Below are 25,119 nucleotides of genomic sequence, written 5' to 3'. Positions count from 1 at the left end.
AAAAATCTAGCGAAAATATTCAGGAATAAATAATTTATGAGAATAATATTTCAAAATCTTTAATACGTTGCTTCAATATCAAATTTAAAATTTTCAAATACTTCATATTAATAATATTTAATTTAAAGAAAATCAACCTTCAAATATTGCACAGTATGAAAGAAACCAAGTTTCAATTGAACAGGTAAAACAATTAGCAGGAAAATGTCAAACAAACTTAAAGTATATATATTCTTCAATGATGAAGAATATAATAAGATAAAATAATTTAATAAATGTGCAATAGTAATCTACACAATTTAAAAATATAGTCTTTCACATTTAGCCCGTGAACACACTCGTCACCTCGTGTACGCAACTTTCAACACATTTCAATAATCATATCAATACTAATCCTAGAGGAAATTTCCTCCACACAAGGTTAGACAAGTCACTTACCTCGACTTGCTCCAATTTAACCAAGTAGTATATTTTTTCCTCAATTTTTTGACTCCTATCGACTCATATCTAGTCATAATTAATTCGATACAGTCCACAAAAATTATAGGAATCAATTTCATTAAACAATACTATATTTTTCAATAAAATCTGAAATTAGCTCAAAAATCACATGTGAGGCCCACGTCTCAGAATCTAGCGAAACCCACAAAATCCGATAATTCATTCAATTACGAGTCCAACCATACCAGTTTCACTCTAATCCGACTCTAAATCGACATCGAAATCTCAAAAATTCATTTTTATGAGATTTCTAAATTTTTTCCAAATTTTCATCTCAATACACTAATAAAATGGTGAAAATAATGATATATTCGTGTATATTGACCAAATCTGAGTTAGAATCACTTACCCAAATGTTTCTCCTTAAAACTCTACCAAAAATTGCTTCTGCTCAAGCTCAAGTTTGTCAAAAATGGCAACTGGGGACGAAATCTCCAGTTTTATAAACTACCGAGGCAGCCATTGATCCTGGGTATCGATCATGGCTTCTATCTTTATGGCCCTCGATCCTGGCCTCGGTCATAGCCCTTGATCCTGGGCTTCGATCCCTAACCCTCGAGCCTTACCTTCGATCATGGCACTCGAACTGGGCATTCGATCATGCCTTCGATTCTGCCTTCGATCATGGCTTCGATCTAGCCTTCGATCATGGCCCTCGAGCTGGGCCTTCGATCCTGAGCCTCAAACCTGGCCGTCGACCCTGGGCTCGATTTCTGCAGTTACAACATAAGAAATTGCAGCAGCTTTTTAAGTCCAACTTTTGATCCGTTAACCATCCGAAACTCACCCGAGGTCTTCGGGACCTCAACCAAATATACCAACAAGTCCTAAAATATCATACGAACTTATTTGAAACCTCAAATCACATAAAACAATGCTAAAATTATAAATCACACCCCAATTCAAGCTTAATGAAACTTAAGAATTTTTAACTTCTACATTCGATGTCGAAACCTATCAAATCAAGTCTGATTGGCCTCAAATTTTGCACACAAGTCATAAATGACATAAGGAAGCTATGAAAAATTTTTGAACTGGATTCCGACCCCGATATCAAAAAGTCAACTCCTCGGTCAAACTTCCAAACTTAAATTCCTATTTTAGCCATTTCAAGCCAAATTTCACTACGGGCTTCCAAAAATAATTTCGATCATGCTCCTAAATCCAAAATCACCATACAGAGCTGTTGGAATCATCAAAATTTTATTCCGGGGTCGTTTACACATAATTCGACATCTGGTCAATATTTAAACTTAAACTTTTAATTTTTCATTAAAATTTCATATCTCGGGCTAGGGACCTCGGAATTTGATTCCGGGCATACGCCCAAGTCCCAAATCACGATACGGACCTATCGAAACTGTCAAAACACCGATCTAAGTCTGTTTGCTCAAAATATTGACCAAAGTCAACTCAGTTGAGTTTTAAAGCTCTAATTCACATTTTAATCTATTTTTTACATTAAAACTTTTCAAAAAATTTTACGGACTGTGCATGCAAGTCGAGGAATAATAAATAGTACTTTTCGAGATCTTAAAATACAGAATTAATTATTAAATTTAAAGATGACATTTTGGGTCATCACAATTACAAACCCAAGGGAATTGATCCTTGAAAGGAATCATAGATTGATTCTTTCCAAAAATAAAGTCAAGATTCCGTTGATCTTCCTTGATTTGTCTTGACATTATTTTCATCCGCTAGGCATATCTTTTCCGTTACTTGAGTGATCAGCGATAGATCCCTTTGATTTCTGGCTTCAACGATCTCTAGTGCAGCACTTTGCAATCTTGTTTCCCTTTGATTTGGGACCTTCCTATAATAGCTTATGTCAATCATCTATCAAATCATTGGTTGATTCTTCTTCCGAATCTCTGCTGCTTCTTCCATTTTCATCTCTAATCATTGATTCTTGTCATTTGCTTTGCTTCTAGAGCTCCCGTTAATAGATTGTTTCCTTAATCTATACTCAAATGATAGGGCTTCTTGATTCCTTTATTTTATCCCTTGTGATCCTGCACCAAATATGATATATTATTTTTTATCATTGAAACTCATATTTAACAGTTAAGTGTTTAAAAAAAAGGATTCCCTTCTTCTCGTATATGGTTCTCTTCTCCCGCTCGTATTCGATGTTTATATCATATCATATTGATTTTATTATAATTAAATCATAAATTAATATGTGAATGTGTATTAATTAACTTTAATTTAGTGATAAATATATTGAGGACACATATTATATGTATTCATAAAATTAGTGAAAATTACCGAGGAGTGTTCACAAGTTCTCCTTCCACTTTTTGTCTTCTTGCATTCACCTTTATTTTATTTTATTTTTTCTCTTTGTCTTGTCATCTTCTTCGTTAATTAAGTTGCTTCCATTGCATCAGACAACAAGGTAAATTAAAAAATAAATTTTAACTTATATGTACTGCTAATGTTAAGTCCTTTAAACCTATTGTACAGTAATTTGTCTTATTTATATATTATTAATCTCACTTTTTATGAATAATCACTGTAATTATCTTTGAGTTTAACTAATATACACACCGATAGTAATAAAGAAATATTGCATTATCAGGTCATTTGAAAATTATACTAGTAACTTTCTGTAACAAACATGGATTGGTGCAGGGGCGACTTAACAAATCTCGATGCCTAAGGCGAAATCATATTCGGAGGCCCTTAATCCCAGTATAATCTTACTAGTGGGGTCTAGGGAGGGTAGTTTGTACGCAATCCTTATCCCTACCCCCGGAGTAGAGAGGCTGTTTCCGATAGACTCTCAACTCCCTTCCTCCAAGAACTCCCCACCTTCATCTTGGGGTGACTCGAACTCACAACCTCTTGGTTGGAAGGGGAGGGTGCTCACCACTAGAACAACTCATTCTTGTCAAATAAACTAATTAATGAGGGAAGAAAATTATCATAATTTATAAATTTATTGTATAACATAACCTCAATCAAGTAATAAAAAATATACTGTAATATATTTTTTATTCTAATTATTTATATAAATTATATAATATATAATAGTAACAATAATAATAAGAATTTAAAATAAATTTGGGGCCTAAGGCAATGGCCTCACTGCCAAAGCCTTAGAGCCGCCCCTGGATTGGTGACGAAAAATAAAAAAAAATGACTTGCTATAGCAGGTAAAAATGACGTAATTGTATATTAGTTAAACTCATTATATTTTGGATTTAAGTGTATATACATTGAAAATATTAAGTTTTCTTAAAACGTTACCATATATAGTTATCAAACTACTAATTAATATTTATCAAGAGATTTACCTATAATTACCTAAATATACTTTACATTGTCATTGTGTGAAACTTAAACTCTTAATTATTTTTTAAGTGATCTGATATCGTAAATAATTAAAAAATTATTTACGTTGTTAGTATATAAAAGTTAAAAACTCTTAATTAAGAAGGTTTATGCCGTACATGTCAAGGTTCTATGCCTGTCAAAGTCTGCTCCTCACGTTTTTAGGGATGCTAACCCCTTTAATTTAATTTCTTCTTCCTCTTCTCTGGCATATATTACATTGAATACTAGTGAATGAGCCATATGCAGGTCCACTGATTTTAACCAAGAAAAAAGACTTGTTTCTCTCTGTGTGCTTTTGTGTGTGTATCTGAATTGAAAAAGAAGTTTCAAATGGACCTAATTCAGGGTTCTTTTACTAATGCTGCTCTGATTCTATAAACCCAATTTGTACTGTAAGTCCATTTATTATAGAACTACCCATAGGTCATTAAGCAGCAGCTTGATTCATTACTCTTCATTAGCCCGCTACCTCGTTCTCTATCAATTTATTATGTTTCTCGGACTCTCCGAAAATGTCAGTAAATATGTGTCGAATGAATTTTTGGAGGATTCGACATAGATACGATAATCCTTTTGAAGTCCGCGCTACAGAGTTAGTTTGTCATCTTCGTAGCTAAGGCATGGCACATTATATTGCAGTGGCCTATAGTGGCGGAACCACATGCACCAAAGGTGTATCAACTGGCACCCCTTCGCCGGAAAATTACACTGTATAGCTCGATAATATTTTTTGAAATATGTATATATACTATATAATGACACTCATTAACTTCTTGGTAAGTTTATTTCTTTATATTTTTACTCTTAATAAAAATCCTGACTCCGTCATTGATGGCCGAGTTAGAAATTCATCAAAAGAATTTAAACATTTTAAATATTAAATGTTACTACTAAGATTTTGAACCTGTGATCAAAAGTATTTTTTGAAATTCCTTTGCGCTATACTAGAATATTCTCTTACGTCAAAGGAATTCAATAGTTTATACCCAGAATCGGAGTCAGGATTTAAAGTTTATGAGTTCAGGATTATAGTTCGTTTAAGTTAATGGATTCAACATAAAAATTTGAACATATTTAATGGATTTCTTAAGATAAATATATGGTTTAGACCAAAGCTAATGGGTTCGGCCGAACTCGTATCCTACATACTAGCTATGCCCCTGTTTATACCTATGTTGTACGGACTTTTCAAAATGCTGCTACACCCGTATCGAATCTTCCAAATATATACTATATTTGAAGGATCTGACACGCACCCTGCGACATTTTCCAAGAGTCTGAGCAACATAAGTTTATATATACTTCCTCCATTTCAATAGATATGTAGCATGCTTTCTTTTTAAGTCTGCATCAAAAAGATTGTCAGTTTACCCTTAATGAGACTATGAGCCCGTTTAGATTTTCTTAAAAAAAAGTGATTTTTTTAACAAAATAGCTTTTAAGTCAAAAAATAATAAGTTGAGATTGCCCAACTTATTACTTTTGGTTTGTTTTAAGTATTTCTTAACTTATTTTAAGTACTTTTTAACTTTGTCAAACACAAAAAAAAAAGTTAAAAAAACTTAAAAGCTGATTTGACCTACTTAAAAGTCAATCCAAACATCCTTTATGACTTGTTTTAAATCACAAATTCAATTCTTTATTTTTTTGTTAAACATCATGCTAAGTCAAATCCTGTCACATAAATTAAAATGAAGAGTATATAACCAGAAAAAGGATCATTTTTATTTGATTAGCACAATGCAATTTTTGGTGCGAAAAGAATTTACAGACACATTGTCGTTTCTTATGATGTTTTCTGGAGTTCCATCTTGATCTTAGATAATAAATAGAGAGATACTCAAATTAAAGGCCGTATAAGAAACTAAGTACTGCATACTAAGAAGTAGTAGTAGTAGTACTAGCCTACTAGGGGGTAGTTAATTTGTCAGAAAATGAGAAGAGAGGCGTGAGAGTAGCTCAAGGCAGCTTGTCTGATTTTTTGGCCTTTAGGGGACCATACACTTCCCTTAGATTGTGACCTTTGATAAAAAATTTAATTTTCTTAGACTCCTAATTACATACAATAATCATCCATAGAGTTCGAGTCACCTCAAGAGAAAGGTGGGTAGTTATTGGGGGGAGGGAGTCGAGGGTCTATCGAAAACAACCTCTCTATCCCAAGATAGGGGTAAGGTCTGCGTACACACTACCCTCCCCATACTCCATTAGTGAGATTATATGGATTGTTGTTGTTGTAGTATTCAAATTTTACTTGAGGTGCATTAGAGAAGTGCAAACAAAATTTCTTTGATTATCTTAACTTCTATACAGAGACAATGTAAAAGAATTTTACACAATTGAAGCAACTACACATAATTGCTTATAATTAATAGATTTGTACATTAATCTAAAAAATAAGTTAAACAACATGGTATAACATATTACGTTACATTAATAGTATAAAATTATTTACGTTGTCAGTTTACAAGTTAACTTCTTTTACCACTTGAAAATCTTAGTAATCTACTTGATTGACTACCTAAATTCTCACCTTGTTGGTTCGAGTTTGCTTCTCCACCTTGTAATTTCTTCTCCATTTTTCCTTCTCCCACACCCTATATATAATAATACTCCTTTCGGTCTTTTTTTGTTGTCATGGTTACTGAAAATAATTTATCCAAAAAACTTGTCATTTTAGAAATTTAAATTTTCTAATAAATATTGTGAGAAATTAATATAGTAAAAGCAAGAGTAGTAATAAATTGAGATCAAAGAATAAATAAAGATAATTTAATCAAATTATTTGCTTAATTAATTTTTGTAAGGAGCATGCGAAAACCAAGCATAAAAAGTAAAAGGGAGTAAATAAATAAAAAACTTCTTTTACAAGTTCACTAAAGGGAGTGTCCTTGTTGAAATTTAACACTAATAAAAACCACAATTAATTAATGCACACTAGATATCTATCTACCCCACCCCTCAAAAACATCCAAACCTAAAGAGGAAGCCCTATTTATGAGTTGCTCCCAAAAGTGAAGCATAGAACTACACACCTTCTTACCCTCCCAATCCATCTCTTTCACATATTGACACAATGCTAAGTGCTGACTGCTAAGTGTAGTAAACTCTCCCTACAACATTTTCTCATTTTTCACTTTGTTTCTTCAAAACAAACCAAGAAAGTTTTCAAAAGGACAAACCCTAAGTAACCCTTTTTATTAAGGTGGTCCAGAGTCTTGAGTAGTACTGGTCCAGTACTAAACAAAGAAAGACTAGTGTCAATATATTAAGGGGTTACAATTTGGTGTTTTCTTGGATCTTTGCCTTGTTTAGAAGGAAAAAAGAAGAGTCCAAAAATATGGACTGGAATGGGAATCTTAGATCCTTTGTTTCTCGACCTGCTCCTCCCGATAATTCTTTCAATTTCCTCTACAGCTACAATTATGACCAATATCCAGGTAAAGATATAAGGAAAAAAAGCCTTGTAATTTATTTTCTAATTCTTTTTTCACTTTTTCTTCCTTCACGAGATAGAAGTAAGGTCTGCGTATACATTACCCTCTCCAGTCCACACGTATGGGATTATACTGGGTTTGTTAGTCTTCATTGATGTTTATTGGGTTTGATGTGATTTCCACATTTATTCTAATCATTTTTCAGTCCCATTTCTTAATATATAGGGTTTTTTTTCATGATTTGATCTTGAAGCATGTTATCTTAATATAGATAATTGCCATTTTATTGTGGTCTTTTAAGGAATTTCTTTTTGGGCCTAGCTCCTGGATAAAGAAGTATTCAAAGAATAGATGAGTGAGCTAAAAAATTTTAAAAACTTGATTACACTAAGTTTAAAATGGCAGAATTATGATTTTCTTTTTCCATTGATGCCTTTAATAATTGCTGACTTTTCTCATTTTCCTAAAGAAAGTATAAAAATAAGTGTTAGTTACAAACTTTGTCAGCCTGATCATTGTCCATTTTATTTCACAACCATTTATTTACATGCTTCCTTGAGCCGATCGTCTGCCGAAAATAACTTTTCTATCTTCCACGTACATATTACCCTACCTAGACCCCACTTATGGGAATACGAGTATTATGTTGTTGTTGTTGCATATATATATATATATATTTACATGCTAATATAATCTTTGGTGTTTTCTTCTTCTTCTTTTGTTATTAAAGGTATGGAAATGAAGCATGCAATGCAAACACCACATAGTGGAGTGCTCCCAACAATGGACAAGTTGAACGACAACTTTGCAATGAATCAGTTGGATAAGAAGAAAAGATTGACAAGTGATCAGTTAGAGTCACTTGAAAACAGTTTTCAAGAAGAGATAAAACTTGACCCTGAAAGGAAAATTAAACTAGCTAAAGAACTTGGGTTGCAGCCTCGTCAAATTGCTGTTTGGTTTCAAAATAGGAGAGCTAGATGGAAGTCTAAGCAGCTCGAACGCCTCTATGATTCTCTTAAACAAGACTATGATTTAGTTTCTAGGGAAAAACAGAAGCTTCAAAATGAGGTCAGTTTTGAGAAATTCTCTCTTCACTTTCTTGCATCCATGCAATTCATGCAAAACTTAAAACTTTTTTATGTTTTTTTTGGTTATCTGGTGAATTGTGCGACCTTTTTATCTAAAATCTTAAAGAAACGGCAGACTAATTACGTGTTCTTTTATGTTTTTTCTTGGGCCGAGTACATAAAGATTCTTTTTGGCAATGGGGTGACAGTGAAATTTGAATTCATGACTTCTGTTTTGGTGTCATAATAAACGGTGGGGTTATCTAAGTTGTGAAAGTGAACAATATATTAATTAAGTACTTAATTATATCTTCAAACACTTCTTATGTCTCATTCTTTGAAAATTATTTTCCTATGTGATTCACCCTAATCCTATACTTTGGTGTTTCTTTGTTATCTTAATCCACATCTAGTTTATGTAGTCACCTTAATTAACTTTCCTCTGATAATGGAAAAAAAGATGGTAACGGAAAACATCGGTTGTTTAAAATATTCAAACTTTACACAAATTATCAATAGAATTTACTATTTATTTTTTCTAGTCAGCATACATATATATACTAATTATATATGATTTTATATATAAATTATATATTTGCATGCTATTTTTTATTTAAGTGATCGAGCGAAAAGCTATTCAATATTTTATTCAATCTTTAAAATATTCTAGATAGTAAGAATGCCCCCAAATTAAAGCTAGAAAGAAATACTAAAATAATGATTGGGGTTTTTTGAATACCTGTCTAATGATAACATAGTCCTGATTTGGCCAAGGCTTCATTACATATCTCATACAGCTTCTAATTAGTTCAAATATGACACTAGAATCCTTGTCTTTTTAAGAAAATAACCTATTTTTATAAAACTTAGAATATACAATAGTTGTTATTTTGAGAAAACCAACTATTTTAGAGTAAGATTTGGAGCCATAACTATGGAGACAACTTCACCTTCAGTTGTCCCTATCATTTTAAAGCAAGGTCGGCTTAATTGAATGAAAATAAATAAATTTAAGTCTCCTTATACCTTGTGTAATAAAATTGAAATTGACCCTTCATACAACATTGTCCCTCTTTTCCTTTCCTTTTCTTTTTGAATTTCCCTTTGAATTTAATTATCCTCTCTCTTGCAGTTAGAATTTTGTCCATATGTCTGTTTTATTTTTTCATTTATTTATATACACGGATAATGCAAAGATTCTTAACATGTTGTAGCAGATAATCTTCTTTATTTTATGACTTTCTAATATAGATTACCTATAATTATCCTTCGGATGATCTGATAGTATCACAAAAAAATTTACACACTAACGCATAGAGTTAAAGCTAGTAGGTAGTCGAGCGTCTTTCTTTTTCATACCTGTTGTATCTATATTATTCGCGTAATTTTTTCCTTAGATTTTTATAACTGCTTGTTTTGTGTGCCTCGATTATCTTATTATCTTGTTATTGTTCTTGCTTCTTTTTATGGCTTCTCCACTATTGTATTTCTTTTCATCACTGTTGTTGTTGTGATTATGCTTGTGTTGAGCCGATGTTAGCCTCTTTATCTTTACAATAAAGTAGGAATAAGGCTTGCGTACACACGATCCTCTTCAGATCCCACCTGTAAAAATATACTGAGTATGCTGTTGTAACGCATAAAATTAAACTCTTGTTTTTGTGATAGGTGTTGGCATTAAGAGCAATTTTGAAGGAACAAGCTACAAAGAAACAAGTTAATTCCACAGTATACACTGAAATATCAGGTGAAGAGACAGTGGAAAGCACATCAATGCCAAGTTCAAACAAGACAAGAGGAATTAGTACAAGTAACCATCAGAATAATAATATGGCTGAATGTAGCTATGTTTTCAACGTTAATAATGTAGAAGGGTTTAATCCAGTGATGCCACCATATTGGGTTTAATTAGCACTAATAATTAGTGTTTCTTTTTACAGGCACTAACTAATGTTCAATTAGAAGATTGTGAGTAGGGGTAGCTAGTAGCTAGTTGTTATTTGTTCTTTAGTTGAGTTAAGTTGATAACTTTGATGCTATAATTAAGTTTAGTGGTAAGTGGTTCTTTTGATTAGGACTGGACTCTCCTCAGTATTAGTGTAATTGTAAGGTAGTATGTACTCTTATTTGTTGTATTGACATTAATGTCATTAGTTTTAGTATATGATGGCTTATGTTAATGCCATTAGTTATAATACTTTACAGCTTTTGCTCATGCATCTCACGCCTCAATGGAGGTATAAATTAAAGGAAAAACTATATAGTATAATCGATCCAAAAAATAATAGTCGAACAACGGTATATATTTTAAATGTTAATATATAATATACATATAATATATATATTTTATACATATTCATCCTAGTTATTTTACATGAAACCCTAACTTTTTAGGATGCTTCAAAATGCTTTACATTACAAAAATTTTGATTTACAGTTCTGTCATTGTCATTTTTAAATATATAAATTTTATTTTCAAAAAAGAAGTTCATTAACCAATGTGTCAATACACACTAAAAATTAATATCTTGCCCATCGTACTCTGAATCACGTCATTCTCTTTGGAAAGAACAGAGTAATATCTTGCCCATCGTACTCTGAATCACGTCATTCTCTTTGGAAAGAACAGAGCAGAGATAAACATTAGACACTAGTTTGTGGTATTCGGTGATACAATGATGAAATATAACCATCTATATATCTATTATGTCACGATCCGAAATTCCCACCTTCGGATCGTGATGACGGCTAACATTTCACTTGCTAGGCAAGCCAACGTAAGAATAATATTAATCAATTTTTAAACAATTTTTACATTTATTAATAACAAAGAACGATTGTGGAAATAAGTCTGAAATATAGTGAATAATTTATAAAAATAACAGTGTCTAAATATCATCCCAAAATTTGGTGTCACAAGTACACGAGCTTCTAGAATAATACAAATAAGGGCCTGAATAAAATAAAGTTGTCTGAAAATAAACACAAAGCTAAAGTAAAGTAGACGGGACTTTAGAACTGCGGACGTCTTGTAGTTATACCTCAAGTCTCCTCTGAGTAGCTAAAGTTCGAGCAAGTCTATGGTACGCCGCTAGAACTAACTCCAAAATCTGTACAAGAAGTGCATAGTGTAGTATCAGTACAACCGACCCCATGTACTGGTAAGTGCTGAGCCTAACCTCGACGAAGTAGTGACGAGGCTAAGGCGGGTCACTTACATTACCTGTACGCAATATTAGTAACAACAACAATAATAGAAATAAATCAGGTAACTCATTTATAATAATTGAATCCAATTCAGCAGTCATAACCAATTATCATTTTCATCAATTCTGTTGCAGCGTGCAACCCGCTCTCACAATATATTCACATTCAATTCTGTTGCAGCATGCAACCCGCTCTCACAATATATTCACATTCAATCCTCTCATATAATTATTTTTAATCAAGTATATATATTGACTTTTAAATAAGTCTATTGCGGCGTGCATTACGATCCCCCAAATATTGACTTTTAATAAGTCCGTTGCGGCGTGCAACCCGATCCTCCAATATGGACTTTTTAATAAGTTTGTTGTGGCGTGCAACCTCATCCTCCAATATATCCATTTCAATCAATTCTGTTGCGGCGTGCAACCCGATCCACCAATATATCCATTTATCAATTCTTATAGAAGAAATTTCTCCAATAAATGCAACAATTAATATAAAATTATAAGACAACAAGCATACAATAATTATGATTTAATTATGAAACAAACAATGATAAATAGCAAATTATTATGAAAATCAGGAAAAAATAGGCAGTTTAATATTTAATATGCTAAATATCAAATAACAATTAAGACACATAATTCAAATAGCATGTAACAATTAATGTAGGAATTCAAGAATTAATATTTGACAAAGAATAAGAGAGAAATAATTATTATAATAATTAGTTCATGATTTAAAACGATTTATGATTTTTCAAGTAATTATGTAAACAATTAATTTGACAACATATAGACACTCGTCACCTCGCCTATACGTCGTTCATATGCATTTCACATAACAAATAGTTTAAGGGTTCTATTCTCTCAAGTCAAGGTTAACCACGACACTTACCTCGCTTTGCAAATTCCAATCAATTACTCGACCACAGCTTTTCCTTTTAGTTCTCTCCAAAACCTTCAAATCTATTCATAAATAATTCAATATACTCAATACGAATCATAGGCATTAATTTCATATGAATTTACTAATTTTCCGGATAAAAATCCGAAATTCATTAAAATATTCGATAGTGGGACCCACATCTCAAATCACGGAAAAACTTACGAAATCCAAACACCCGTTCTGATACGAGTCCAACCATATAAAATTTATCAAATTCCGATATCAAATGGACCTTCAAATCTAAAATTTTCGTTTTTGGAAGATTTTATAAAAATCTAATTTTTCTTCCATAAATTCACGGATTCATGATATAAATGAGTATGAAATCATGAAATATAATCAATATAGAATAAAGAACACTTACCCCAATATTTTTCCGTGAAAATCGCCCAAACATCGCCTTACCCGAGCTCAAAAATTGGAAATGGTTGAAAATGGGTCGAAACCCCATTTCTAGAACTTAAGTTCTGTTTTTCAGACTTTTATTCATCGCGATCGCGGAAATTCGTTCGCGATCACGTAGAACAAAATTTTTCAAGGTTTGCTTAACACTACGCGATCGCGTATAAGGCCATGCGATCGCAGAAAATAATTTCTTACCCTTACGCGATCGCGTACAGGTTTATGCGATCGCGTAGCACTATTTTCGGTACTTCAGCTTCTGCCTCATTCCTTCTTCGTTATCGCAGCTTTGACCTCGCGTTCGCAGTGCACTGGGAGCTAGCCTTTCGCGTTCGCGTTCGCGTGCCTATCTTCACAAATGCGAATCGTAAAATTCATGGCTTAAAATTTTCTTTTCGCGATCGCAGGAATGGCTTCGCGATCGTGAAGCACAATGCACGAGATGACAGCAGAAGCTCAAAAATCAGATTTTCTAAGTTCAAAATCATCCTGTAGCCTATCCGAAACTCACCCGAGCCCTCGGGGATCCAAACCAAACATGTACCCAAGTCTTAAAATATCATACGAACTTGTTCGTGCGATCAAATCGCCAAAATAACACCTAGAACTACGAATCGGACATCAAATCAAAGGAAGTTTTCAAGAAAACTTTAAAACTTATATTTTCACAACTGGACGTTCGAATCACGTCAAATCAACTCCGATTCTCACCAAATTCGGCAGACAAATCATAAATATTATAAGTGGACCTATACCTGGCTCCGGAACCAAAATATGGACCCGGGGTCAATAAATCCAACATCAGTAAATCCAATCTTTTAATTTTTCATCAAAATTCTATATCTCGAGCTAGGGACTTCGAAATTCGATTCCGGGCATACGCCCAAGTCCTAAATCACTATACGGACCTACAAAAATTATCAAAATACTAATTTGGGTTCATTTGCTCAAACTATTGACCAAAGTCAGCTCAGTTGAGTTTTAAAACTCTATTTCACATTTTAATCTATTTTTCACATAAAAACTTTTTGGAAAATTATACGGACTGCGCACGCAAGTCGAGGAATAATAAATGGTGCTTTTCGAGGTCTTAGAACACAGAATTACTTATTAAATTTAAAGATGATAATTTGGGTCATCACATTCTCCACCTCTAAAATAAACGTTCGTCCTCGAACGGAGTTAGAAAAAAATACGTGAGCTAGTGAATAAGTGTGGATATTTACTCTGCATGTCTGACTCGGACTCCTAGGTAGATGCCTCTACCGGCAGACCTCTCAATTGCACCCGAACTGAAGGATAACTCTTAGGCCTCAACTGTCGAACCTGTCGGGCTAAAATAGCCACCGGCTCCTCCTCATAAGTCAAATCTTTGTCCAATTGGACTGAGCTAAAATCTAACACATGGGACGGATCACCATGATATTTTCGGAGCATAGAAACATAGAATATCGGATTAACCGCTGATAAACTAGGTGATAATGCAAGTCTGCAGGCTACTTCACCCACCCATTCAAGAATTTCAAAGGGTCTGATATACCTAGGGCTCAACTTGCCCTTCTTTTCGAACCACATTAAACCTTTCATAGGTGAAACTCAAAGCAATATTCTTTCTCCAACCATGAATGCAATATCACGAACTTTACGGTCGGCATAACTCTTTTTCCTAGACTGAGCTGTGTGAAGTCGATCCTGAATAATCTTGACCTTATCCAAGGCATCTTGTACCAAATCGGTACCCAATAACCGAGCCTCTCCCGGTTCAAACTAGCCAACTGGCAAACGACATTGCCTTCCGTATAATGCCTCATATGGAGCCATCTTAATTCTCGACTGGTAGCTATTATTATAATCAAACTCCGCAAGTGGCAAGAAATGATCCCAAGAACCTCCAAAGTCTATAACACAAGAGCGAAGCATATCTTCCAATATCTGAATAGTGTGCTCTGACTGTCTGTCTGTCGGTGGATGAAATATTGTACTCAACTCCATCTGCGTGCCTAACTCATGCTGTACATCCCTCCAGAAATGTAAGGTAAATTGCGTACCTCGATCTGAAATAATAGACACAGGCATACCGTGAAGGCGAAAAATCTCACGAATGTAAATTTCAGCTAACCTTTCTGAAGAATAGGTAACTGTCACTGGAATGAAATGTGCTGATTTTGTTAACCTGTCCACAATGACCCAAACTGCATCAAATTGCCTCTGAGTCCGTGGGAGTCCAACAACAAAATCCATAGTGATACGCTCCCATTTCCATTCAGGAATTTCTAACTTCTGAAGCAAACCACCAAGTCTCTGATGCTCGTACTTAACTTGCTGACAATTTAGACACTGAGCTACATATGCAACTATATCCTATTTCATTCTCCTCCACCAATAATGTTGCCGCAAATCTTGATACATTTTGGCGGTACCTGGATGAATAGAATACCTGGAACTGTGTGCCTCTTCAAGAATTAATTCACGAAGCCCATCCATATTAGGCACACAAATATGACCCTGCATTCGCAGAACTCCATCTTTCCCCATAGCAACCTGTTTGGCATCACCGTGCTGTACCGTGTCCTTAAGGGCAAGTAAATGAGGATCATCATACTGCCTCTCTCTGATGCGCTCATATAAAGAAGACCGAGCGACTGTGCAAGCTAGAACCCGACTGGGTTTTGAAACATCTAACCTCACGACTGATTAGCCAAAGTCTGAACATCTGCAGCTAATGGCCTCTCACCAACCGGAATATACGCAAGACTGACCATACTCACAACCTTTCTACTAAAAGCATCGGCCACCACATTAGCCTTTCCGGGGTGATACAAAATGGTGATATCATATTCCTTCAACAACTCCAACCATCTTCTCTGCCTCGAATTAAGATCTTTTTGTTTGAATAGGTACTGAAAGCTATGATGATCAGTAAATACCTCACACGAGATACCGTAGAGGTAATGCCTTCAAATCTTCAACGCTTGAACAATGGCTGCCAGTTCTAAGTCATGAACATGATAATTCTTCTCGTGAACCTTCAACTGTCGTGATGCATATGCAATTACCCTGCCACCATGCATTAATATTGCACCAAGCCTAATGTGAAATGCATCAGAATATATTGTATATGATCCTAAACCTGTGGGTAATACCAACACTAGCATCGTAGTCAAAGCAGTATTGAGGTTATGAAAACTCAACTCACACTCGTCTGACCATCTGAATGGGACACCTTTCTGGGTTAGTCTGGTCAATGGGTTTGCTATAGATGAAAACCCTTCCATGAACCGACGATAATAACTTGCTAAACCCAAGAAACTCCGGATCTCTATAACTGAAGTAGGTCTAGGCCAATTCTGAACAGTCTCAAACTTCTTAGGATCCACCTTTATGCCTTCTGTTGATACAACATGCCCTAAAAAAGCAACTGAGTCTAACCAAAAATCACATTTTGAAAACTTGGCATATAACTTATTATTCTTCAAAGTGTGAAGCACACTTCGAAGATGCTGCTCATGCTCCTCTCGACTGCTGGAGTAAATCAAGATATCATCAATGAATAAAACCATAAAAGAATCCAAATAAGGCTTGAACACCCGATTCATCAAATCCATAAATGTTGTTGGGGCATTTGTCAACCCAAATGACATCACTAGGAATTCGCAATGCCCATACCGAGTCTGAAAAGCTGTTTTAGAGACATAAGATGCCCTAATCTTTAACTGATGGTAACCAGACCTCAAATCTATATTCGAAAATACCTTGGCACCCTGAATCTGATCAAATAAGTCATCAATTCTTGGCAGCGAATATTTGTTTTTGATAGTGGCCTTGTTCAACTGCCGATAATCTATACGCATCCGCATAGAGCCATCTTTATTCTTTACAAATAATACTAGTGCACCCTAGGGGCGAGACACTAGGTCTAATAAATCCTGGATCAAGGAAGTCTTATAACTGCTCTTTCAATTCTTTCAACTCTAGTGGGGCCATACTGTATGGTGGAATAGAAATGGGCTGAGTTCTCGGAGCCAAATCAATACAGAAGTCAATATCTCTGTCGGGTGGCATCCCCAGTAAATCTGCGGGAAATACTTATGGAAATTCACAAACAACTGGTACTGAGTCCATAGAAGGAACATCCGCACTGGGATCGCGTATATAAGCCAAATAGGCTAGACACCCTTTCTCTACCATACGCCGAGCTTTCATATAAGAAATAACCCTGCTGGCAGAATGACCAGGAGTTCCTTTCCACTCTAACCGAGGTAACTCCGGGCATGGCTAGGGTCACTATCTTGGCATGGCAATCCAATATAGCATGATAAGGTAACAGCCAATCTATACCCAAGATGACATCAAAATCTACCATATCAAGAAGTAGAAGATCCACACTAGTCTCAAGACTATCAATAGTAACCACACACGAACGATAGACATGATCTACTACAACAGAGTCTCCCACCGGTGTAGATACACACACAGAAGCACTCAGAGAATCACAAAGCACAACCAAATATGAAGCAAAATAGGAGGACACATAGGAATAAGTAGATCCTGGGTCAAATAGAACTGAAGCATCTCTATGGAAAACTGGAATAATACATGTGATCACAGAATCAGATGACTCAGCCTCAGGCCTAGCTGGAAAAGCATAAAATCGAGGTTGGGCCCCACCACCTGGGAAGTCCTCTAACATGCTGGCCTCCACCTGTAACGGTGTGACCTCCACCTCTAATGGCCTGACCTCCACCTCTAGCTGCCTAACCCCTACCTCTAGCTGGCTGAGCAGGCGGTGAAGCAACCGGTGCCGGTATGATGGCACGAGAATCTTGTCGAGATCTTGTACTCGCCAATCTAGGACAATACCTCCTGATGTGACCAATGTTCCCACACTCATAACATCCCTCCTGATGTCGTGGATTTTGAAGCTGAAGCTGACCCAAATGGGCCGAATAACCGCTGTAGTAACTCTGGAGTGGCGGTGCACTGATAGGAGCTGAATGTGCACTAAATGTTGTCCGTCCATAGTAAGGTATAATAGGACCGTGACTCCCTGAAGCACCGGGAGATGCATGAAGTGCTGAATGAAACGGTCTGGGAGGATAACCCCTACCAAAATTACCCCTATCTCCAGATGAGGCACCACCGAACTGACGAGGCCTCTTATCAGACCTCTTCCCTCTCTCATGTGCAAGAACCATATCGATCCTCCTTGCGACATTAGCAGCCGCCTGAAAAGAAATCTCACTCCCGGTCTTCTTGGCCATCTAAAATATGATAGGGTGAGTGAGTCCCTCAATAAACCTCATCACTCTCTCTCCCTCTGTAGGTAGTAAAAGGAGAGCATGGCGGGCCAAATCCACAAAACGGGACTCATACTGAGTAACTTCCATACTGCCCTATTGTAGACGCTCAAATTGCTTGCGGAATTCATCTCTCAATGTGATAGGGAGGAACTTCTCCAGAAATAGCTGAGAGAACTGATCCCAGGTAAGTGCAGGCGATCCAACTGGTCGGGTAAATGTATAATCTCTCCACCACCTCTTGGCGGAATCCGTCATCTGAAATACAGCAAAATCAACCCCATTGGTCTCAACTATACCCATGTTCCGCAGCACCTCGTGGCAGCGTTCAAGATAATCATGTGGGTCCTCAGAAGGTGAGCCACTGAAGTGAACTGGAAAGAGCTTAGTAAACTTATCCAGTCTCAATAAGGCCTCAAAAGACATGGCGGGCCTATCATCGGTCTATGCCGCAACAACTGGTTGAACTACCACAACTAGCGGGGCTGTTGGAGCCTGATTCTGGGGAGCCATCTGCTCTAGAGCGGGAGTAGTGGGAGTTTGTGCTCCTCTCCCAGCCTGTGAGATGGCTGGTGCCACTGGAAATGTACCATTCTGGGCCACGCCCTCCATAAGACTTACCAAACGGACTAGAGCATCCTAAAGTACTGGAGTGGCTATGAATCCTTCCGGGACTTGAACTGGTCCAACTGGTACATTCTGAACTGGAATTTCCTCCTGAAGATCCACTTGAGGTTTTATAACAGGTGCAACTGCTCGAGCTCTGGACTGAGCTCTACCTCTTCCTCTGCCTCTGCCTCGGCCTCTAGCACGACCTCGGCCTCGACCTCTACCCCTAGCCATAGTTGCCACCGAGGGCTCTGGTCATTGTCCATCGGTAGAGGTATTACGTGTTCTCACCATCTGCGATAGAATAAGAGTAGAATGATTCAACCATCGATGATAGAATAAAGTCGCACGACAGAATAAAAAAAAGTGATATTATTCCTAAACTTTATAGCCTCTGAGAGATAAGTACATACGTCTCTGTACCGATCCTTCAGACTCTACTAAGTTTGCTCGTGACTCGTGAGACCTATATAACCTAGTGCTCTGATACCAACGGTCACGACCCAAAATTTCCACCTTCGTATCGTGATGGCGCCTAACATTTCACTTGCTAGGCAAGTCAATGTTTGAATAATATTAACCAATTTTTAAACAAATTTTAAATTTATTAATAACAAAGAACGATTACGGAAGTAAAGTCTGAAATATAGTGAATAATCCATAAAAACAACGGTGTCTAAATACCATCCCAGAATTTGGTGTCACAAGTACATGAGCTTCTAGAATAATACAAATAAGGGCCTGAATAAAATAAAGTTATCTGAAAATAAACATACAGCTAAAGTAAAGTAGACGGGAACTTTAGAACTAGGAACATTGTGCAGTTATACCTCAAGTCTCCTCTGAGTAGCTGAAATTCGAGCAAGTATATGGTACGCTGCTAGAACCAACTCCAAAATCTGCACAAGAAGTGCAGAGTGTAGTATCAGTACAACTGACCCCATGTACTGGTAAGTGAGCCTAACCTCGTCGAAGTAGTGACGAGGCTAAGGCGGGTCACTTACATTACATCTACGCAATATTAGTAACAACAACAATAATAGAAATAAATCAGGTAAATCATTTATAATAATTGAAGCCAATTCAGCAGTCATAACCAATTATCATTTTCATCAATTATGTTGCAGCGTGCAACCCGCTCTCACAATATATTCACATTCAATCCTCTCATATAATTATTTTAATCAAGTATATATATATATTGACTTTTAAATAAGTCTATTGCGGCGTGCAATCCGATTCCCCAAATATTGACTTTTAATAAGTCTGTTGCAGTGTGCAACCTGATCCTCCACTATGGACTTTTTAATAAGTTTGTTGCGGCGTGCAACCCGATCCTCCAATATATCCATTTATCAATTCTTATAGAAGAAATTTTTCCAATAAATGCAATAATTAATATAAAATTATAAGACAACAAGCATATAATAATTATGAATTAATTATGATACAAACAATGACAAATAGCAAATTATTATGAAAATCAGGGAGAAAATAGGCAGTTTAATATTTAATATGCTAAATGTCAAATAACAATTAAGACACTTAATTCAAATAGCATGTAACAATTAATGCAGGAATTCAAGAATTAATATTTGACAAAGAATAGGAGAGAAATAGTTATTATAATAATTAGTTCATGATTTAAAATGATTTATGATTTTTCAAGTAATTATGCAAATAATTAATTTGACGACGTATAGACACTCGTCACCTCGCCTTTACGTCGTTCACATGCATTTCACATAACAAATAGTTTAAGAGTTCTATTCCCTCAAGTCAAGGTTAACCACGATACTTACCTCGCTTTGCAAATTCCAATCAATTACTCGACCACAACTTTTCCTTTTAAATTTGTCTCCAAAACCTTCAAATCTATTCATAAACAATTCAATATACTCAATACGAATCATAGGAATTAATTCCATATGAATTTACTAATTTTTCGGATAAAATTTCAAAATTCATTAAAATATTTGACAATGGGATCCACGTCTCAAATCTCAGAAAAACTTACGAAATACAAACACCCGTTCCGATACGAGTCCAACCATACAAAATTTATCAAATTCCGATGTCAAATGGACCTTCAAATCTTAAATTTTCGTTTTTGGAAGATTTTATAAAATTCTGATTTTTCTTCCATAAATTCACGGATTCATGATATAAATGAGTATGAAATCATGAAATATAATCAATATAGGATAAGGAACACTTACCTCAATGTTTTCCTGTGAAAATCGCCCAAGAATCGCCTTACCCGAGCTCAAAAATTAGAAATGGTTGAAAATGGGTCGAAACCCCATTTCGAGAACTTAAGTTCTGTTTTTCAGATTTTTATTCATCGCGATCGCGGAAATTCATTCGTGATTGCGTAGAACAAAATTTCCCCAGGTTTGTTTAACACTACATGATCGCGTATAAGGCCATGCGATCTCATAGAACAATTTCTCAGCCTTACGCGATTGCGTACAGGTTTATGCGATCGCGTAGCACAATTTCAGTGCTTCAGCTTCTGCCTCATTCCTTCTTCGCGATCGCAGCTTTGAGCTCGCGTTCGCAGTGCACTCGGAGCTAGTCTTTCACGTTCGCGTGCCTATCTTCGCGAACGCGAAGAGTAAAACTCATGTCTTAAAATTTTCTCTTCGCGATCGCGAAGCATAATGCATCAGATGACAGCAGAAGCTCAAAAACCAGATTTTCTAAGTTCAAAATCATCCCGTAGCTTATCCGAAACTCACCCGAGCCCTCGGGGCTACAAACCAAACATGCACCCAAGTCATAAAACATCATACGAACTTGTTCGCACGATCAAATCGCCAAAATAATACCTAGAACTACGAATCGGACATCAAATCAAAGAAATTTTTCAAGAAAACTTTAAAACTTATATTTTCATATCCGGACGTCTGAATCACGTCAATTCAACTCCGATTCTCACCAAATTAGGCAGACAAGTCATAAATATTATAGTGGACATATACCGGGCTCTAAAACCAAAATACGGACCCGGTATCAATAAATCCAATATCAGAAATTTCTTAAAAATCATTAAACTTTCAAGCTTTTAATTTTTCATCAAAATTCCATATCTCGGGCTAGGGATCTCGGAATTCGATTCCGGGCATACGCTCAAGTCCCAAATCACGATACGGACCTACCGGAATTATTAAAACACTGATCCGGGTTTGTTTTCTCAAAATGTTGACCAAAGTCAACTCAATTGAGTTTTAAAGCTCTATTTCATATTTTAATCCATTTTTCACATAAAAACGTTCCGAAAAATTATACGGATTGCGCACGCAAGTCGAAGAATGATAAATGGTACTTTTCGAGGTCTTAGAAAACAGAATTACTTATTAAATTTAAAGATGTCATTTTGGGTCATCACACTATATATCTATATCTATATTCTCTCTCTCTCTCTCTCTCTCTCTCTCTCTCTCTCTCTCTATATATATATATATATATATATATATATATATATATATATATATATATATATATTAAAGAAATAAAGTAGCCATATATATTTGGCATTGTGGTTAAGCCAAGTGGCAAGCTAATAAATGTCAATAGTATATGGTAACTTTATTCTATATTTGACTATGTTAATCAAATAGAAATACAAGTGTGTGTGTATATATATATTGAATTTGAATTAAAGGATAATTTTGAATTTATAGATAAAATTTTTAAATAAGATTTAAAATAAAAAAGAAATTTATCTTTTGTTATCATGTTATCATACTTAATTCGGTTAATGATCATATGCAATCATATTAGAAAATTTTATTAACTTTTCTAATTATTTAAATACTACTTCGCCTCTGGCAAAAAAGAAAAAAACTACTCCATATAACTATAGAATCCTCTCACATTTAAAACCCTATAATTATAGTTCTTTAAAACATTATATCTAGATTTGAATAAATTGAATTTCTTTTACAATAAATATAATATATAGGGTAAACGTCTATATTTATCTAGATAACAAAAAAGAGTTTAAAAATCGAATAAAAGTTTACTTACATATATAATGAAGTAAACCTACATGCTGGAGAAAGAAACAACACAAAAATCAATTAATATTAAAATAAAGTTATATTTTTTTTACCTTTTGAAAAATGTTTGTTTGAAGAGCCAATTTGTATAAATCGACATCAAACAAATAACAAAACTTATGTTATACATTTGCTATTATTAATTTCAATTTAACATCTTCTAGGAATTGAAAGGTATAAGTTAAAACCTCTTCATTTAGTTGCTGTCAAGCCAACAATGCAAGGGTATAATATTTTTTTTGTTAAAGAATATTAGTTTTGAATCATTAGATTATGTGAAAGATTTATTTTCTCGAATTCAACAAGAGGGATATTGCTTTCTAATTGATAGTTTCTATAGCGATTTTCAAGCATAACAAAAAGTATATTTTAAAAAAATAATTAGTATGACGTGATTTTTTTTAAAATGGAAACAAATTATTTCAAAATGGGATTATTTTTTAAAATATAATATAATTTTAAAAATAAAAAGATAAGATATTTTTGAATTTTAGTAGAGAGTTTTTAAAATTATTATAATAGAAGTCATATCATGGATAAAATCAAGAAACCGAAATCTTATGGAATATTTACATAAATATCGGTCAGATTTATTGTTTACTTTTTATAGATAATATACATAGATGATATACCGACAACACACGATTATAAACATATTATATATAAATTATATATAAAATTACTCATCCTTTAATTTTTTTTATTTTAAGTGGTTGTGAGAGCACCTATTTAGGTTGATTAGATAAAGCCAAAAGAAAAAATATGAAAGAATTTCAATCAAAGACTAAAAATTCAAACAAAGTTCTTATGTAGACAATTTCATTAAAACTCATCCTTTTATAGTGAAATAAATTGAATTTTTGTAATAAAAGAAAGACATAAAAAATAAGATAAAAGAAAATAAATATAGAAAAAAATGTATGAAAAATCTAAAAACAATAAATAAGAGATGACAACGAATTTCTTCTACTGTTTTATCTTTGTTGAGTATAAAAAATTTGGAAGCTGATCTCATCCATTTCAAATATTTTTTTCTATTTAAATACATAGATTATAAGATAAGGATATCGTAGAATAGTTTTCTTAATTTATATTGTGTGTTGTTTTAAAATAATTACTATTACTAACAAACTGATATGATATTCGAATTTGAATTTAAATGCAATTTTTGTAGTTTGCATTGAGCTTAAGCCAAGTATGGTGTCGACAAAAAACTACTTGGTAATTTTAAGACAATATATGTAATGTTATATAATGACAATCAACTAATTTAATATTTAATGATTTAAAGAACAAAAAATCTGTATATATAGGGTATTCAAAATTCAAGATCGGTGGCTAGAGATATCGATAAACTCAAAATGGAGTCATACTGAAATAAAGTTTCACCGGCTAAAGAATCATTTAAATTTTTAGATAGCCAATTAAAGTAAATTTTAAATTAAGGATAATATCTTTACTTGCATCATTATAAAGATAATCATTACTGAAATATATATAAAGTTTTAGAAATTTTAATTTCAAAATAGAAATATTTTTTGCAAGATAACAGCATACCAAATAAGAATTCATGTCGTAGTAAAAGAGTCAAGTCGTAACCAAAGAATTGTTTATATTGTGTCAACCTTTGTGCTTTGCCATAAATACGAGTTATTATTCGCTTTGTGGCAATATTTAGGTTCCAATGACACCAATGAGAATGGTAAAAAAATAAAATTATCACTAGGAGATTTGAGAAAATGTTAGTCTTTTTTCATATATTGTTTCTTAATTAATATCTAAGGGTTATCTATAATTATCTAGAAGGTTTAAATTTTAAGGTTATTTACATATAATTCAAATAACTCAGATATTTAACATGGTTAATATCAAATATCAAAATGGAGCCATACTATGGAAAACAATTCACTGGCTAAAGAATTTTTTAAATTTTTAGATAGCCAACTAAAATGAGTTTTGAAATAAGGATAATATTTTTACTTATATTATTATAAAAATAACTATTATTGAAAAATAAAGTTTTAGAAACTGAAAATTTAAAATAGAAATATTTTTTGAAAGATATCAACACATCAAATAAGAGTTCAAGTAGTAGTAAAAGAGTCAAGTCATATCCAAAGAGTTCTTCATAGTGTCAACCTTTGATTGTGTTTGCCATAAATATGAGTTATTATTTTGGTTCATGACTATTTTTAGGATTCAATGACACCGTCGAGAATGGTACCAAAAAGAAAAAATA

The 25,119-nt window shown here is 34.2% G+C and overlaps 1 protein-coding gene across 1 annotated transcript; it reads left to right on the top strand.

Annotated features, from left to right (window-relative positions):
- Positions 1-6,976: 6,976 nt before the first annotated feature.
- On the top strand, positions 6,977-10,514 carry LOC104085573 (putative homeobox-leucine zipper protein ATHB-51). Its single transcript, XM_009589644.4, has 3 exons — positions 6,977-7,283; positions 8,011-8,351; positions 10,019-10,514. Exons 1-3 carry the CDS (start codon positions 7,184-7,186, stop codon positions 10,256-10,258), a joined length of 681 nt encoding a protein of 226 aa, XP_009587939.1. The 5' UTR covers positions 6,977-7,183; the 3' UTR covers positions 10,259-10,514.
- Positions 10,515-25,119: the final 14,605 nt, after the last annotated feature.

Source organism: Nicotiana tomentosiformis, chromosome 7 (assembly GCF_000390325.3).
Source record: "Nicotiana tomentosiformis chromosome 7, ASM39032v3, whole genome shotgun sequence".
Taxonomy (NCBI): Eukaryota; Viridiplantae; Streptophyta; class Magnoliopsida; order Solanales; family Solanaceae; genus Nicotiana; species Nicotiana tomentosiformis.
Note: the sequence above shows the minus strand (reverse complement) of the source record. Positions and strands in the feature narration are given on the sequence as shown.